General features: G+C 41.5%; 5 protein-coding genes across 5 annotated transcripts; 1 reads left to right on the forward strand and 4 right to left on the reverse strand.

Moving 5' to 3' along the window:
• Nucleotides 1-9: 9 nt before the first annotated feature.
• Nucleotides 10-9,579, reverse strand: FOA43_003530 (uncharacterized protein; the record flags this gene model as incomplete). Its single annotated transcript, XM_038923781.1, has 1 exon — nt 10-9,579. The coding sequence occupies one exon, from the start codon at nt 9,577-9,579 to the stop codon at nt 10-12; it is 9,570 nt and encodes a 3,189-aa protein (XP_038779709.1).
• Nucleotides 9,580-9,848: 269 nt separating this feature from the next.
• On the reverse strand, nt 9,849-10,967 carry FOA43_003531 (uncharacterized protein; the record flags this gene model as incomplete). Its single annotated transcript, XM_038923782.1, has 1 exon — nt 9,849-10,967. One exon carries the CDS (start codon nt 10,965-10,967, stop codon nt 9,849-9,851), a length of 1,119 nt encoding a protein of 372 aa, XP_038779710.1.
• Nucleotides 10,968-13,041: 2,074 nt separating this feature from the next.
• Nucleotides 13,042-14,857, forward strand: FOA43_003532 (uncharacterized protein; the record flags this gene model as incomplete). The annotated part of the gene is made up of 2 exons (XM_038923783.1): nt 13,042-13,048; nt 13,671-14,857. The coding sequence occupies 2 exons, from the start codon at nt 13,042-13,044 to the stop codon at nt 14,855-14,857; spliced, it is 1,194 nt and encodes a 397-aa protein (XP_038779711.1).
• Nucleotides 14,858-15,070: 213 nt separating this feature from the next.
• Nucleotides 15,071-15,679, reverse strand: FOA43_003533 (uncharacterized protein; the record flags this gene model as incomplete). The annotated part of the gene is made up of 1 exon (XM_038923784.1): nt 15,071-15,679. One exon carries the CDS (start codon nt 15,677-15,679, stop codon nt 15,071-15,073), a length of 609 nt encoding a protein of 202 aa, XP_038779712.1.
• A 258-nt stretch (nt 15,680-15,937) lies between these two features.
• On the reverse strand, nt 15,938-18,682 carry FOA43_003534 (uncharacterized protein; the record flags this gene model as incomplete). The annotated part of the gene is made up of 1 exon (XM_038923785.1): nt 15,938-18,682. One exon carries the CDS (start codon nt 18,680-18,682, stop codon nt 15,938-15,940), a length of 2,745 nt encoding a protein of 914 aa, XP_038779713.1.
• Nucleotides 18,683-18,985: the final 303 nt, after the last annotated feature.

The following is an 18,985-nucleotide window of genomic DNA, read 5'->3' on the forward strand; positions in this document are numbered from 1 at the left end:
TAAAATTGATTATAGACACACAATACAGTGCTTGTTATACTCATTAACAGCAATTGCAATATTCCTGTAAAGAAACTTCTGGTCAACTTGGTCTGGAATGGAAATGAATCTCTCAGGTTCGCTCTTCTTAATTTGTGTGATACGAAGACCTGTGCTTTCCAATGTTATGTTTCCAATCTTTTCGTAAAGGATTTGCCAATCCACAGTAAGATCAGCAACTGCCACAATTAGGATACGGCTCATACTCACAATACATGCATGCTCATTACCATGAAGCATTACATGCGCCAAATACTTCTCACGAGCATACTTTCCACCTTCACAAGTCTTTAACCAAAACTGGCCCTGAGCTTCTCTCTCAGAATACCGGGTCACGCATCCATCGTAACAGACGCTACGAGGAAGTCTCACTCTATCTAATCCTTCGGTATCAAAGGCTGTAGTAGTCTTTTTGATACCTTCGCTGACATCGTTGGCGAAATCAAGAACACCAGTTGCCGTCTTAGTTGGTAATCCAATCAATCCCCTTCCAAGACCTTTGAAGAAACCGGCAGCACCCTCTTTACTGGCTCCTTCAATAGGGGCCATAGCCAGTCCCGCAACACCGCTTGTTATCCCTTCAAACAACGAACTAGTACCTGTAGCAAAGCCTCCAAATGGATGGTTAGGCTTATTTTTCTGTCGAGTTTGGCGTCTTTTCTCTTGAAAAGATTTATCCATAGATGCGGCTGTCAGGCCCTTCGCCATAGAGTTGGTGAACCTAGAAACGCTATCGCTGAAACCGAACACTGACTTCTTCAAGAAGCTTAAACCTCCTTTTGCTAGACCAATACCAAGCTCTTGTGGCCGATCTGTCATAATATAGCCCTGATATGGTTCGTAGAAGATATCCATAACACCGGAACTAATGTTATTAAAGAGTCCCACAGGATTGCCAATAACATCAGCAGATCCCAAAACTTTGTACCATTGATATAAGAACGCTTGCTTATAATGCTCCTCAATATTCTGTTGAAGATAAGGCAATGGGGTTCTGAGATTCTCCAAGATTAAAGCCGAAAGCCTAATAGGAGCATCTTTAACATTACCAATAGCCATAGTGAGGGCATTAACTGCAAGAGTAATCGGATTACCACTAGCAGAAGCATCGCCCTCCTCTGCATTCTCTGATCGCACAAAGGAGAAGTTAAACTGAAGAGGCTGCAAGTGAAGAAGCTCAAAATAGAAATCATCTCTTGTTCTTACTTCAGGAGGTTCTGGGATTTCAACATTTTCACTCCACAAATTATCAATCTTTGGGGAGTTCCAAGATGCTTCTGGCAGTCTGGAAAATTCAAGCAAAGCTGTAAGCATATCCTCATCGATCTCAATCGACATTTCCTGAAGCAAGACCGTAGCGAGCTTTATGTACGTCACACCATGGGCATTATCTTTGACTCTAGATATACCCACGGAAAACGCCGGGTGTTTATCCATCTCCTTCCGAGACTTTGGAACAACTGTAGGATAAACAATAATAGGAAAGATAGCAGGATATAATTGGTTGTCTGCTTGAATCCACTTAATTTTCATAGCCAAGTTCTGGTATATATCGGACTCGTTATAATGAAGTTCCGCACCTCTTACAGTGACATATGAGATCTCCTTGCATTCCGCATTAATCAAAGAAATGCCCATACCTTCAAAGTTGAAAATTATTGAGGTATAATAATTCTCATCCTTAATGTTGGTCTCAAAATCTTCTGTAGAGGATGAGGAAGAACCGCCTCCTAAACCACCAACATTGCGAGAGGATGGATTAGATTTCAACTGGTACAAACTGGTCTTTGCATCGTAGTTGGAAATCACCAAAGACTGAACTGGACCTTCAGCGACAACGTTCAAATCCACGATACTCGGCCTTTCAGTGGAGGTACTGATATTTTGAGAAAGCTTCATAGGATAAAGTGTACCGATTTCAGCGAGTTGAACAAATCTTTCCCGATTACCACATCTTAATACCAATTCCTTTACTTCAGCCGCAGGATAATCCCAAGCGTATGGCATAGCGCTTTTAGGAGGGACCTTATAGAAAGTTGGCTTGAATGGATCACGTGAGCTTCTTGTTCCGTCTATACTCATATTTGGATCCGACTGATACACCAAAAACTCAAAGTCACTGAAGTTCCTGATGGAATATGGCCATAAATCCTTCGCATCCATAATATTGATAAATATGGAGGCATTCTCAGTGCTGATGACCACCCTTAAAAGCCTATGGGCCACCGAGTCAAGACGCTTGACACGGACGTACAATTCACCCACATCATTAATATTGAATGGGGCAGACCACGACGAATTATCGCCAAAGCCGACGACTAATTGCTTGGGTTCGGTCTTAGGAACATCATAGATCGGCTCTACCTTACTGGACAAAAGCTGGGTAACATTTGAAGCACCAACACATCGAATGGATACCGGAAGTTCAAGGTTATTCCTCACAATAAATCGAGGGGACAAAGTAACCACTTTAGTCAACTTGAAAATACCCTGGCCTTCCGTAATATAAATACCAACATCATTTTCCAGAGCTCTACTCTTCAATGGCACCTTGACCTCAAAAGACTGACCAACCTTGTCAATACCGAAACCTCGACTAGGTTTGGAATCTCCAACTTGGATAGTGGCATGATTTTCTTCAAATCCGCCATGCATAAAGCCGTCTGAAGAGTCGTTCTCAAAGGAAAACATATCAGGAAGAGCCTTATCTTTATCCTGCACAGAGAGGTACCTAGAGCGAGAAATCAGAGTACTATAGCTATCGCTAACATACACATCTCGGCCGGTTCTGTTCACAATCAAGTAAGGAGTGTAAATGGTAATTTTAGAACCGGAATCTTCACCCCTCGTGTAGAAGAGATTCAAATACAACCGCTGTCCATCAGCACTCTTCAAAGTTATCCTTTTATCAACGGTAGTATCATCTCCACAGCTGTTAACAATGGCAGCTGCAGACATACTATAGCTGGATCCAAGAACACGCACCTTCAAAACAGCAGAATAGCTCATGTTAACAACATGAACGGAGCAACTTTTACCATGCTCCAACTCATCACTCCATTTGTACCCTCCCTTTTGAAATAGCTGCCATTCAATATCAAAAGGAAGCAAGTTCTGAAGAATCAATGGTGACGTAATGTTAATAACCATGTGGGGATATACCTGGTTCAAGGCCTCTTCGGAATTATATTTAGCATTGGCGTGGAAGTAGTAGTGGTTTCTCGACATGGATTTGCCTAGCTCATCACATTCTAAAACAAGTTCTGATTTCATTATCGACTTCCAGTCAAAACTTGAGGACTTGCTGTCCTGCGTAGTCTTGGCTTTAGACCAACCAAATTGCTCCGACGTGGTCTCCGGTCTAACAGCAAGTTTTCCTCTATAGACGTAATCGATAGGCAATGCAGTCTTCTCGTTAGACGGAATATAAATTTCACGATCGACAACGAATTCTTCATGATAATTTCCTACTCCCACATAAATACCCGTTGAGGTATGGTTGTGGAAGGTGACAGTAGATTTCAAGATCACACGCTTGACTTTATCAGGAGCCAATATGATCTGGCATGCAAGCCTGTTATGGTATTGGTCTTCACAACTAGGCTCCAACATGAACACATCCTCACCCTCACGAGTTAAAGAAATTCTTCGGACCGGATGATAACCGGAATCAAGAAACTCAACACCGATATAGTTAGGGGAAGTGAACATGCTTAGATTCTCACGATTCTTTCTCCAATCCTCAAATGCCCATGACGTCTCCTCCTGATTCTTCAACAAAGTTAGTTGCTTGCGATGCTCCAAACTAGAGCCCTTTTCATCAATCCAGATATTCAGATCGTAACCTGTCTGGTTGATAATCGTATATGGAGCATCCTTACCTCTAGGTTTAATATCAGTGTTGTCACCGATTAACGAGGCAAAATAAGAAAGTGTGGAGATTGACCTGGAAGTGACTGTAATTTCGGCAGACCTTCTTGAAATGATGTTCATCGCAAGATGTGGCTTTGGATGTGTCGCTTTCTCGATGTGGATATTAAAAGACCACGGATCCAACAAGGGCTCCCAAGCCGAAGTCGAATAATTGTATATTCTAATCAACGGTTTGATGGAGGTGTCAGCTTGCAAATCCGTTGACCAGTTTTTCGCAAGTATTTCGAAAGGCTTGATCTGCATGTCTATGACTGGAAGTTCATGAACATCACCAATCATAACCAATCTAACGCCTCCAAGATTGGCTTTGAACTTCTCTGCTTTCACCAAAACTGTAGCCTTTTTGTTCGATGTTTTTCCTCCAGACGCATGTGTAAAAGAAGATAAAACTGAAGGTGCGTACTTAGAAAGGGTTCTTCCAATCTCCGAGGATATCGAGGCGCGCCTCGACCGTGGACCGAAGGAACTACGCTTCTTGTGCTCGGCACCAGTGGAGGCATCATTATACATAGCATTAGCTCTGTTAAAGACCCCCAATGCCAACTTAATATCCCTTAGTGAAACACGAACCAACAGAGGCTCGATCTTTGCAGTGATGGTTGTTAGAAAAGAAGTGGATGAAGAACCCTTTGAATCCATGCTAAAGTCCAAAGAAAAGTCATCAATGACACGCAACCTATTTGTTTCATAGGTATCCATCTTACACAAAAACATGCCAATACCTTCAAGCTTCAAGTCCGTTGTATCACAACTGCTGACAACCATTTGAGAAATCTTGAATACAATCGCCTCCGAATTGATCTTCTCAGGATTGGCGAGTAAAATGATAGATGGATCAACAACATTCACCGTATAAGAGATTTTAGATTCTTCGTCTCCGACTGATTTCAAATCTTCAGATTCCTCGGGGACCTTTTCTATCAGATTTTTTGAGGAAGAGTCTTCAGCAATAACAGCTAGACGGGTATCCAAATCATCTGTAGAGGACGTGGTAGTGACATGATCGACAAACAATTTCAAAGCAAGCAAATAATCCATCGCCAAAATCAATCTAGGACTGTCAATAGCCAAATCGAGATCCATATGATGATTATTAGCTGCTCCAGAGGACTTCACACTGGCCATGAACTGATACTCGGCATTAGCAGAAGCGGGAATGATATCACTGAATTTGTTTTCTCTATTTTCTCTGACATCGGTCACGACAAGAGACTTCACATGAACATCCAATGCGTAATCCCCACTGGCAAGAAGTCTGTACTCGATGCCGACATCGTTAAGAGTGATTTTGGAAAGAGCTTTGCCATCAATGTTTACAACATGCTTTGTGCCACTATATAAAGTTAATGCAAGGACAGGAACATCAAATGACATTTCAACAGTGATTTTATTGGGGGCACCGGTGGATGTAAATGCAGTTTCCTGCTCTTTTTGGGAAGAAACACCAACAGACCCTAGGGTAGCCCCCTGTCCACCTGTCTCAGAGGATCTGTCTTTACCTAGGATCATATTGGCATTATTGGCATCCTTCTCAATATCCTCTATGGATTTCTCACTTATCGAATAATCGGTAAATGCTCTAGGAATACTTTGCATAATTTGCAAAATATAATATGCCTGCCACTCTGTCAACTTCATGTCATCACCTGTGATGGACCCTTCGATAAGTGTCGAAGTTCTATCAAGATCAACGCCGTCATAGTAATCAACATGAAGAGCAAGATCCAACCTATCGATAATGTCCAACTTCTGTTTTAAACCGCCAGAAAGAGCAAAGTTGGAAGAGATCTTAGTGTTCTTGAGATTGGCGGTGCAAATGTTGAAAACGTGACCATTCCTTTCTGTAAACGCATTAGAGGCATCTATCTCACCTAAGTTAACAGTCACAGCATCTATCAAACCAGTTGCTGGACTCTTCACATCCGGAAAGACAAAAATGGGTGCTCTGACCAAGATCTTGAACTTCATCTTATTTGGACTCTCAATACTACTAGCCTGATTCAAGGCAGCCACTCTTGCACCATCATATATATCTTTCATTCTGCTGAATTGGTTCATAAATGAATAAAGTCTGGTAAATGCACTTTCGACAAACGTCACAACCACAGAGCCAGTCTCAAAGTTTAACACCGAACTGTAGGGAAGTCTATTTGTTGCCGGATCAAAAGATTCGTAATGAAGCTTGGCAAGTTCACTGCCACGAATCCGAATCAACTGTTTCAACGATGGAAATGAGTCGTTTATTTCATCCTTGACTGAGATACCACCCAAGGTAACATCTACTTTCATTTTTTCTGGTAGCAAGAACATATCTATATCGGCCTTCTCCAATTTCATTGTGGCAATCTTGTAGCCGTCATCGTTCAAAACGAGAGTGATACTTTTCATATTGACATTCAACTTAATGTGCTCTGGAGCACTTTCATCTGCCTCATCATTATGCCTCAACTTATCCGCGGGCATTAAAGGAGCTTCAGGATCCACAAAGGCATTTATCATGAAATTCATAAGTGTTAAGACTGACTTTCTGGTCACCACCAATTTGAAATCAGAGATATTCATATCAATATTTTGATCAAATGCCTGAATTAATTCTCCTTTGAAATCTGCCAGTCGTTGGCTTCTTGTGTATTCTACTTCAAATAAATCCTGACGAGAGCTGCCTATATCATCAGTAGAGTCCCCTTTGGAAGAAATCAATTTTCTGAACTCTTCTTGTCCAGTCGTTTCCATGAAATCATTGACAGAGAGATTTGCCAACAAAACTTTCACATGCATTTCTTTGGTAGTGTTGTAAAAGTTAAGTTTGAAGTCTTCACCAACGAAATCGGCCAATTTATCAGCCTCAAATGTTTCGGGATTCGAACACCTGCTAATAGACAAGATTATCAAACCAACTCTAATGTCAACCTCAAGTTTATGCTGCAAGTCAACCAAAGGATCAGACTTCTGCATGGTGTCCACAGTGGGGCTACCTTTTTGGCCGTCGCTCACTTCAAGATCTTTTTGAAACAAAGCATGCTTATCATCTTCATCATTAGAAACAAGCTGTCTAAGAGCATCGTTGTCAGAAGAATTGTTAGAAGGTACACTATCGTCTGCGAAGTCAGGAATCATAGTTGAGAGAGCCTGCATGAATATTCTGTGTTGGTAATCATTCAACACGGCTTTAATTCGAGGAATATCAGCACTGAGCTTAATAAGAGGAAGATGGGTATACGAAGGAACAATTGATAACTCTAGAAGAATGCTGATTGTCAAGTGATCCAAGATTAACGAGGGCTTCTCATCTTTGCAGTGTAGCTGTTCAATTGCGGATTTGATATTCGGTCCAATCAAAACCTGAGCATCTTGCAACTGTAAGTTGAATTTATCGTACAAGAACGTTGTCATTTCATCCCAGTCTTTCTCAGTGTACGACCTTTTATCATTGCCGCTGATTTTTTTTATCATCTCCTTATTTGCTAGGTCGCTTTTGACACTGAGGTGACCAACATCTAAAACACAGACGGGTGACGACCAACTTTTGAAGTCAAGTGGCATAATAATCAAGGGTGCCTGTAAGTCCATTTTGCAATTAACGGTTTTGTGTTCTTCAAAAGCGTACTGTAGCCCAATCCTTGTTTGCTGAGTAAAATCGTGAATTCGTGACTCGGCTACATTCATAAGAGCCCCAATAGTATCGACATGCGTCTTCGGAGAACTAAAGAAGGATACAACCTCTTGCAAAAATTTTGGATTGTGGAAGATTGTCATACTATTCATCTTAGCAAGCAATTCAGAGTCTGCAGAGTCATCCAACGGATGCTTTTCATACGAAATCTGAAAGAATGGTTCTTTCTGATCAAGACGCTCTTCCACCTTCTCTGTGTCACTATTATTATCGTCGTCCTCACCTGAAGATTTTGCAGCACCGGAAAAGGGCTTGACACTGACAATGTGTCTGTAAAGAGTGTTTTCTGAGCCATCCTCCACCTTAAACTCTCTCAATTTAAAACCAAGATAATAAGAGTCCTTTCGCTGAAACAAATCTGCATGCATTCCCTCAAAAACAATCGCAGCTAATGGTCGGATGCTTTCCCCTTTTTTAATTGCAAGAGAACCCTTTTTCAAGTTCCAGCCTACGGATATCATGACTCTTTCCCGAGGAACATCCAAGGAATCAGCCAATCTCTTAGACTCATCAAATTCAATAGCATCATACAACTCTTTCCTCTGGTCATCACTGAGAGCCAAATTATTGTCATCATTATCATTGTTTTCCCCCTCTGCGTCCCCAGTCAGAGACGATTGCCCTCCATTCCACCAAGAAAAGATAGAAAATCTGGATTGTGAAGGTGCCGACGAAGGGACTGGTGCTTTCGGAGCTGGAAGAGCATGATATTGCTTTTTGTACTGCATTCTCGTGATCTCCCTGTAAAACTTGATATCTTCAAAGGAAAGAACTGACTCGAGTTCATCTAACCGTAGTTTCTTATCAGGGGTCTCTTCCCCTTCGAGATGAGCTTTCCATAAGCTCGTATATTCTTTCCGTTGGACCCTCCGGTTCTTAAAATATCCCCAGGTCCACTTATAGTTTCTTTCATGAATTTCGTCATAAACACATTTGAAAGCATATCGAAGCCACTGCCTAGGGTCTGTCTCAACAGAAACCTTGGGTCTTTGACATCTGAACTTATAGGTTTTCCGATACCAAGTAACTTGTGAAACCGTCCACAAAATATCCCTATATTGGTTTTCATCTAAAGACAAACCAAACTCATCGAAGAATAATTCAAGTGCATAATGGGGTGCGGAATCCGTACTTCCCTTCATATTCACAGTGAGATGACCGTAGCCGGACACGGGTAACAAGAGGTACGGAACATCATCCGAAGACAACGTTCTCTCAATAATATTCTGAAAAGACTGGATCATCTGATCCTGGTCTTCGTTATAAATTGACACACTACTGGTGTCCCAATAAACACTAAGGCTTTTCAAAGTCATCAATTTACGAGCCATCGAAGCAACACCCACGATAAACCCAGGTAGCCATCCCTCATCTGTAGACACAGCACTAAGCTCATCTAATGTGATACCAACAGAGTAAGGAATGCTAGTAAAGGCATCGTCATCCTCGTATCTGAAGTGAATATTTCTGATTGTAACTTGTAAGTTATCGACAATCTTAGTTGTTAAACTCTCCAAAAAGCTCTCATTTTGGGCCTGCTCCTCGACACTTGTAGACTGAGGCTCAGCACTGTCTATCAATTCTAATTCATCCAATTTACTTTGCTTAACTCTTTGTTCTTTTGCCTCTTCTTTATTCAAATCAAAGTCAGTAGGGAGCTTTGCTCGGGCAAGAATATATGCATTCTCGATAATCACCTTGACTGGCTTGGACTTTAAGTTTGACCAAGGAATTTGCAAAGTGAGTTCGCCTAGATGACCAAATCTAAGAGCAATTGGGAGGCCAAGTCTATCAAGAGACTCCTCTTTCAATTTCAAGTTGCGCAATTTGACATCGCCACTCCAGATTCCAATATTCAATTGTGCAGGATCAAAGTTTTCTACGTAGGTACCAAGGGTCCTGTTAAGGATAGTGGCAACAAGAGATTCCAACATACTAGAAAAGAGTTTCAATTGAAAAAAACAGGAGTATTATGCTCTTACTTGCAATGAAGATAAGATATACGTAAGCTCGCAGTTTGTAGCCGTGCCCTATCAAAAATATAAATCTTCTGAGCGAAGCCCCCCTCCCTTTTCTTCCTTCAGACACCAAGAGCGGTATATAACCTTGGGAAGTTCTTAACTGAGAAAAAAATATAAGGATTCCCGTTTTTTTACTAACGACGAGCTGTATTGAAGTATATATATATATAAGCGCTGATAAATCACAAGCTTTCAGGAGGATTATCAGCAAAGGGGTCCCCGGAAATGGACTGCGTCTGTAAGGTAGAAGCATCGACGGAAGAAAGTCGCGATTCCAAGTCTTCACTAGTAACTGAAGTAGCATCTGTAGTGACAGCAACACGTTCAGCATCAGTAACGGGTTCTATTGTCTTAGAGCCCTTCATTCTAATGCTGCTAAAAAAGCCACCAATACTTGGATCGTTTCCCTGCTTCTTCGCACGGTTAAAGTAGAGGAAGAACAAGACGACAACCAAAGCAATCACAACGACGGGGACAATAACTGCAGGGACGATGACCTTCACTTTACTGGAGTTGGAATGCGAGGAGGAACTAGTGACACCATTATCAGATGGAACCCTGCTAATTTTGGTTGAGGCATCAGACGTTGAATCAACAATTCTAAGGAGAGGACCAGATTTGGTGCCAACATGTTCGACATCACTCTTAGAGGTCACCAACGGAGTAATTGTTAGCCAAAAAAAGCCCTTTCCCTTTTTGTAAGAAGATTTGATGTACCATGGATAGAAACCATTATTATTAGAAATGTAGTCACTGTTGAAAAGTACTTCATCATTATCCTTCATGGGATACTGAACAGTCTGCAATCTAACACGAGCTACGTTACCTCCCCAATAGGTTGGATCCCAAGTAATCCAATAAGTCTCGCCCACAACTAGTTCAGTGCCGTTAGCAATGCAAAACGGATAACCGGTAGTATCATCAGAAGGAACTCTATCATTCATACAACGAAGCACAGGAGGGGCACCGCCTGTAGGATCAGGATAGTCGGAAGCAGTGGGAGTTGGAGACACAGACACAGTAGAACCATCTGTTTTTACGGGAGTGACTTTATATGGAATTCCTGAAGAATCAAGAGACACCCATTGAGTAGCCGAATCTGTGACAGGAGAAGCAGATATTGTGACTCCATCTATGGCAGTTGGAGTAATAAGAAAGTTCTTACCACTGGAGGTTGAAGTCCATATCTTATCAGAGAGAACATTCTGGTCGTTATCGCGCTTAAAGAGGTTATCAGGTTCTGCCTGAGCAAAACCTGAATAAAGACCAAGTACCAAAACAATGGAACCAGAGAATCTCATTCTTTCTTTAACAAGACAACAAAAGAGAAGCTTTTCTTAGAAGGACATCCAAATAGATGAACAGAAAAAGGTTCAGCGGTTTGAATACTATTTGGATCACTTTTATTAACAGCTATGCCATCAATTTTGATAACTGCTTCAATGAGTCGTATGCTAGGTACACTGTCTGAACCGATTCCGATTGATTGGTTTCTCAGATTTTCTGTTGCATACTTTCAGTATGAATAATCGAGAGTTCAGAGAGCACAGGGCCAAAGTGATAAAGATCCTCAGCGGAGATAGTGGATATTGTGGCTGCCATATTCCCTACGGCGTGAGCTTTCGTATACAGACTGAACTTTCAAAGGTTTTCTTTTTAGGAATGCTGTTAAATGTGATATTATTTTCTCTAAATGAAGGTTGCTTATGTAATTTGGCACGTTACTGGAAAGAAGGGGAGGTTGAGAGATACTAGTGTAAGCGAATAATATTGCAGGCTCTCTTCCGCACAATAGATTTTGCTAATAAGTTGCTCCTATGCGAGTCACAGCTGAGTACAAAAGAGTAAATGAAAAAAAGGAAGGACGAACCAATAAAAAGGGTATCACATTGTTCATCATGCAATCATCATCGGATTAAATGTAATAGTATGCAACAGCCTATTCATACTTCCAATCAACTACCCAACCAGACGTATTCCCGACCTGTCTTTGCATTTCCAGAACCTTTGAAAGCATAGCATGCGTGAAAACCGGAATATGAGGCACAGTGTCCCAAAAAGAGAAAAGGTAAATATAACTAATATTTCCGGTTTTGTACAACGGATCGATGTGTACTAATCAATCTCGAATATTATCGCGACGATCCTCAATAGGGAAAGTCGGCATATAATGGGGATAAAAGAATAGAGCAATCTTAAAAGGAAACGGAATCCAATGAGTGAAGTCCCAATCAGGATAGCAGATAAAAGTTGAGATTCGAGATATATACAGTGGCACCCGGGAAGGGTATTTCAAAACACTTTATTCAATAGGAGATCGAACGAAAACAAAGTGTGATCTGTCATTTCTTTCTGCCTATGCCAAGAAATGAGAATTCGGAGAATTTAGCTTAGTAGGAAGAAAGAGCGTGAAATCCGACCTAGCGATAGCAAAAAAAGTTCGGCACGGCTTGGGAGGAAGAACATAATAAGGTGTTCCGCTTGTGCAATTCCCGAGAGCTTGCGCAAATAATATCAAACTAGCAGATACCACAGTTCTTTGATGGTTTTATCCCTTTTGGACTGATTTCGAACCAGCCTCTTCTGAAAAAGGCTATCTTAACAATTGGATCAGAATTCGGGGTAAATGAAAACAATGCAGGCGGTTAGAGCACTTTGGTATCGATACCTGTAATTATTAGATGTAGAATGCCCACATCAACCCTCCTTTAAGTCAAAGTCTTTAGTCAACATCAAACAAAACTCATGTGAACCTGTACCTATTCATTATTTTGCATTGCCCTATTAGGAAATACTGATGAAAAGAAATGACGGTTTTGTCCAGGTCTCGAAAAAAAAATTTTCTTTTTTCGCTTCTCTTGAAGTTTCTTAGGTAAAATTTTCAGAACACAGGATATTTTTAGAAGGAGAAATGCTTACCACTTCCCACCTTCAATCAATCATTGAGCTCAATATGTTGACCCTTTTTCCATTACAGTCGATGTTGGTTTATAAGTTTTTTTTTTCCTTTTTCATTATTCTGTGATCTTAGTTTTCTTTCTGTTCTCTTCCGTTCTCTTTTCTTCTCCTTTTTCCTTTCTCCATTAGCATCTATCATAGTTTAGATCTTTGCATTTGCTGATCTCTAATAACCCAGTTTAGATATAGCTCAGGATGCAGTTCACTTCTCTATTGGCTTTGGCCAGCGTTGCAATCGCTGCCAGCACAACTTCTCTTAGTATGTATTACACAATATCCAGAATGCAGCTCAATTTGATACCCAGCATTTAACATTGGTCAACTCCATCTGATAATAAACAGCCAGTTTTCGTTTTCGTTTTAGTCTTCTTTTTTTTCTCGTTCGCCTTTCCCAAATTACATCGCTTCCACGGTTCCATGATATGTGTGTTGACAATCTTTTACAGATTGCTCGCTCACTCTCCCTGTGCATTGTACTGCAACGTTTACTGATTTTCGGGGCTCAGAGTCGAGGATGTTGTCGTTCTCCCGCGATTCGCATGATATTTTTCTCCTCCAAACCAGGAAAAAAATTCTAGCGAAACGACGATCGCAGTACAATTAGCCAGTCTCGTCTGTTCGGTTACTACCAAGAAAGTCATTATCTAGTTAAACGGCCGACTTTTACATATTGGAGTGGGTTTCTATTTCCTATTTGAATAGGTGTAGAAATTTGCTTCAATGCTCCCTGTCCCGTGAACTCAACTTGTCTTTTCTTGAGCTGTGATGTGCGTTCGTTCACTTCGCTTTCTAGCAAAACTTTTTTTCCGAGTCGCGCGCTCGCCGTGCTTCCTTCTTATTGCATTTGCATAGGAACATTCTTATGTGTTGTCATGGTGGGAATGAGAGCGGTTGCATATTTTGGGAGGCTTTTTTTTTGTAGTGGTGTCTGATTCCCGAATTAGGAGATCATCGCTAAAACGTTGCTGCGGGAACCACTGGTATCATATTGCATTGCATTAGTTCATTTTTCACTCACGTTTTTCCCTTACTAACACAAATTCTAGATGCTACTTTGACCTCCACAACGTCTGTTAATGTTGCTTCCGGATGTAGTTTCTCGAAGACTTATACGGCTACCGCACAGGCTGATTTGGATTCTTTGGCCTCTTGTGATGCCATCAAGGGTGATGTCTATATCACCGGTGATTTGGGTACTGGTTCCATTGCTAACGTCAAAGCCATCTACGGTGACTTGATTATTTCCAATGCTACTGAATTAGCCTCCTTCGCTGCCGACTCCATTGCTGCTATCAGTGGTGAGTTGAAGTTAGAGAGTTTGACTATCTTGTCGGAACTTTCTATGGGTTCTTTGAATTCTGTTGGTGCTATTAACTGGGTCACTTTGCCAGCTTTGATTGACACTGGTTTGACCCAGGTTACCGACTGTAATTCCATCTACATTTCCGACACCCAGTTGTCCTCTTTGGATGGTTTGAATCCAATCAACGTCGAAACGTACAACATCAACAATAATTTGAACTTGGCTTCTATCGATTCCGAAATTCAGACTATTTCTCAAGCTTTGTCTATCTCTCACAACGGTGACGAAACTGAGCTTGTCTTTGATGAGTTGCAGTGGGCCAACAATTTGACTTTCTACTCTGTCTCTTCCATTTCCATGAGTAGTCTTCAGTCCATTAACGAAAGTGCCGGTTTCTTCGAGTCCTCTGTTGAGGCCTTGAAGTTCCCATTGGTTACTAAAGTCGGTGGTGACTTGACTATCGAAAATAACGAGGACTTGCAAGAACTCGACTTTGGTAACTTGACTTCCATTGGCGGTGGCTTGGTTATTGAGAACAACACTGAGTTGAAGTCTATCGAAAACTTTGATGACTTGAAGTCTGTCACTGGTGCAGTTGTCCTTGTAGGTGAATTCGACAACTGTACTATGTCTGACTTGAAGACTGTCAGAGGTGCCTTCGAAGTTGATACCACTGGTGACTTTGACTGTACCGACTTTAACAAGTTGGCCAAGCAAGGTAACATTCAGGGTGACTTCGAGTGCAAGGCTTCTACTTCGAGCTCTTCTATTTCAGGTTCAAAGACTTCTTCTTCGACCTCTTCTGAGGGAAGCGACTCTTCATCTTCCACTGCAAGCTCGTCTTCAAGTAAAGGTGATGCCGCTAATATCGCAGTTAATTGCGCCCCTATCTGGGGTACCTTTGCCGCTTTTGTCGTGGCCTTGTTATAAACAGGCTAGAACAAATGTAATATAAAGCGGCCTTGCTTCCAACCTTTTACAGGCTTTGTGTGATGCTTGCGTTGTTTCTCCATTTTTGACTTCCAGAACGTGTACTTTTTTCATCAATCTACTCCTTTATCAATTTTTTATTATTTTTCATTTATGTTTAACTCATTTTTTATCGGTTACAAGCTTAAAACCAAACAGTCTGCTTAGTTTGAATTAGAAACCCTTGCCGTAGTTTCCGCTCAGATAGAAACCGAAGATAATATCAACAATCTTAATCAATGCATCCAACCACTCCTTCAACTGCTCCAACACCTTCTTTTGATCGTTACCCAACTTTGCAAAGAAATCCTTTCTGTACGGACATGCCTTCATGGCCAATTTGAAAATTGGCCTGACGAACATAGAGTGGTACTTGATCAACGTTTTTTTGTAAGCATCGGTAAATGTAATTGTCATCTCCTTGTCTGGGTGGTCCAACGTTTCTCTCATTGCGGCTTCGGTGAACTGTAAACCTCTGGATAGCCAGAGCAAAGCTTGAGTACCCGTCTTCTTCTTTCCTTCCTTTACCTCCTCGAGAATCATGCCTTGTAAAGTCTTGGAATGTTCCCCATCTTGAACAAGTCTCTTTCTAAGTTTGGTAATGTTGCCGTTCATATCTGCCTCAACAACCTGGAATGCAGATGATCCTAGTAAATCAAAGAGTTTCACCAACGATTCTGAAGCCTCAAGAAACTCTTCGGTAGATATCTGCTCGTCTCCAGCAATCGGAACATCCGTGAAGGATCTCTTCATCTTTTCAAAAAATGTTTGTGAGTCCGTCATTGTTTCAGGGTGACTTTAAGAGATTGAGAGCAAACAAAACAACTAAGTATAATAGAATCAAACGAGGTAAAAGACTGCTCATTATTTGGTGGTTCGATCCAATTTTGTACGAACTCTTTTCCACTTCGCGTGTCGATCGCCAAAAGCGGAAAATGATGAGATCTTGGATAAGGTGAGAGAGAGGATGAGTGATTTTGGTCAACGAAACAAGTATATTCAGTTCTAAACAATTATTTGAAAATCTACAGTAATTCCTGCCTAGTTGGCATACTTTCTCCTCAATTTCTTCAACGTCATCTTATCGCTAAACTTGGCCAAAGAGCCATTCTTCTCCTTTGCAAGCAACTCATTGTAAATTCTTCTCTCTGGATCTCTAGATAACTGGCTCTCCTCCATTTTCTTTCTTCTCTCTTCTTCGGCGACGGCTCTTCTACTTTCTTCTTCCTCCAGTTTTTGTTGTCTCAACTTCTCTTCCTTCTTTCTCTGTAATTCCTCCTCAAATTCAACCTTCTTCTTGACAATAAACTCCCTGATTCTGACCTCTTTAGCCTCTTCAAGTTTCCTGTTAGCATGAATCTTCAACTTGGCATAAAGGTTATTCTGCTCACTACGGGCCACCTCTGCATACTTCTCATATGCAGAAACCATTCTTTGAAGTCTATCTCTAATCTTGATATCATGCTCATGCTCTTTACGAGCCTGTTCGATGTGTCTCTCTCTAATGGCATCATACTCTTTCTCGTCGTTTAGAGATTGCTCTTTGGCTTCTTTTTCTAGAAGGGCTAATTGGTACTTACGCTCAGCACGTTCCAAGTAATCGTCTCTTCTGGCAAGTCCCTCCATCTTGGTTTCGGTCTCCTTTTGGTCCTTTTCCAACTTCTCCAATTGCATCACACGTAATTTGTCAATATCCAAATTCTCCGCCTCCTTTTCATCGATCTGAATAATACCTTTAGAGTTCACTTCTTGAATCAGCTGCTTCTTCTCCTTCTCTTTGGCAGCTTCAATCTCTCTCCTCATCTTCTCCTCGCGTCTTCTAACAGTTTCTTGCTCGGCCCTTTCCTTTTCAGCCTGCTTAGAAGCAAGCTGTTGTGTGACTTTCTCCTTAGAGGCCTTTTCGGTCTCTAATTTCTTCAATTCAGCGAGCTTGGTCTTTCTTTCCTCGAGAACCCCAAATCTTTGCAAGATCTCTTCCTTCTCTTCGTAGAACTCGGCATTAGCTTCAGTTAAAGCGCGCTCCTTCAATTCTCGATCAACAGACTCTGTCTGTGTGACATCAATCAACCTAACTGACTGAGACAATGATTTGGCCAAATTAGATAGCTGGAATCTGACAAATTCGGCAGGGGTGAGTTGAAGAGCAGCATTTGCTTTTTCAGCAAGAGTAGAGGAAGTGCCGTTTTCCAAAGATTCACTGAATGGATCAGAGCGGAAAGTAACAACACCGGAATCCTGGTCAATCTTGACACTGACGACATTGTCACTGGCGGCATCAAGCAACCTTCTTTCAATATCAAGGGCAGAAAGCTTAAACTTACCTTGGAGAGTGCACAGCTTCACAAGGAAGTCAACCTTTATGGTCTGGTAAACCTGGGCAACCTCAGAGAAGATTTTGCCAACAATGACATTCAAAAGTGGGGTGACAAATTGTTTATAGTCCCCGTGAGACTCTATGCCAGTAAGAATAGATTGGGAGTCCTTGGCAAACGACAAAGGATGGAAATCATCCTCGAGTACCTCTTTCAACTGTTTCAACAAATCATCAGTGTAACGGAGTACCTGAGGGCCTGTTGCCTGTTCGATAAGTGAGTCTCTGGTTGGAGTACTACCCATGCTAAGCAAAGAAGCAAGTCTATGCAATTTTCTGCGGGAAAAATCATCCCGCTCAGAACTAGCGTTATCAGCAACAGCTAAAGCGGAAATCAATTCCAAAGAAGCATAATGCTTCTTCTCATCCTCAGTGGCAATTGGTGACTGCAACAAAAGACTAAAGTATTTTTGGCGGGCAGCAGCATGGAACAAGTTGTCGCCGCTAACAGCAAAGATCTGAGCTAAGTCATCGTAGTAACTCATCAGCATAGCAGGTTTTGGTTGCCTCTTCGAAAGAGTCATTAAAGTATGAACATCCTCGACAGATCTGAAAGCTTCTTGCCACAACTCAAGTTTGACAGCAGCATTCAATTGGGCGAAACGAGATTCTAAGTAACGTTGCAGAGTGTTTGAATTACCAAGGTCAATAGGGTTGGTAACCTGGTATCTGTCGTTGGGTTTTTGGGACACCGTCTGCAAATGAGCGCGAAGCATCTCACAGAGTCTGCGGAATTCATTCTTACGTTCATACTTGACGCAAAATTTGAAGGCGTGCGCAGAAACAAAGCAATAACCGACCTCCAACTTGGAGTTGTTTCTTAAAATGTCCAAAACCGTCCTGTAGGATTCCCATAAAAATCTCAGCCAAGGAACAACAAGCTGACGATTCGATCTGTCTGTAGTGTCGTCTGTAGAAACGGCAGAAAGTAAGATATCTTCAGGAGAGATGGCAAACTGCACATCCTCATCGTCATCGTCACCTTCTTCTTCAACATCATCATAGGTATCCAATACTTTTTGTGCAGCAGCAGCAGCAGCGACAGATTTCTCCACTGCAGCTTCAGCGGCAGCACCGGCCTTACCTTCAGCCTTGGTTAACTGAAACTCGGACTGCTCAAGGAAATGCTTGCACACCTGTTGAAGGGACTCAAGACCCTCATCCGTGTTTTGAACAGCCTTCTTGTACTGGTGAAGTCCGTCCTTGACAACTTTTCCATTGCGTAATTCAGTTCCAAGTTCAATAAACAAAAGAGTAATAGGTTCCAACTCACTAACCTCTGAACCTCTGATTCTTCTTGAGGTCAAGAATTCATAAATGGTCTGTAATGCATCTTCCTTCTGTCCGACTGCAATCAAGTCTTCTCCTCGGCGGAGAACATTCTCTGGATGAAAGAAACGGTTTCCTCCTCTCATTATGAACGAATGTTAGTTGTTTGCTTGTAAATCAAAGTAGATTATCCTTACAAAGAGCTGAAGTATTTTTTCTCCTGCTCCTTCCTCTTTCTCAATTCTTTGGATGTTTCGATCCTGAAAAAAAATTAAAAATCAAAAAATTCAAAAAACGCTAAAAATTTTTCAGACTTTTCAAAACACTCCCCGTCATTGCACAGCCTTGAATAGCAATAGATAGCTATCGTTAACGGTGCCAGCATGGTCATCTAAGCCTGCAGAAACAGTGAAGGGTAGCATTGGAGCAATTGGTGAGGAGAAGTATAA

The sequence above is a fragment of the Brettanomyces nanus genome, chromosome 4 (assembly GCF_011074865.1).
Source record: "Brettanomyces nanus chromosome 4, complete sequence".
In the NCBI taxonomy this organism is placed as follows: Eukaryota; Fungi; Ascomycota; class Pichiomycetes; order Pichiales; family Pichiaceae; genus Brettanomyces; species Brettanomyces nanus.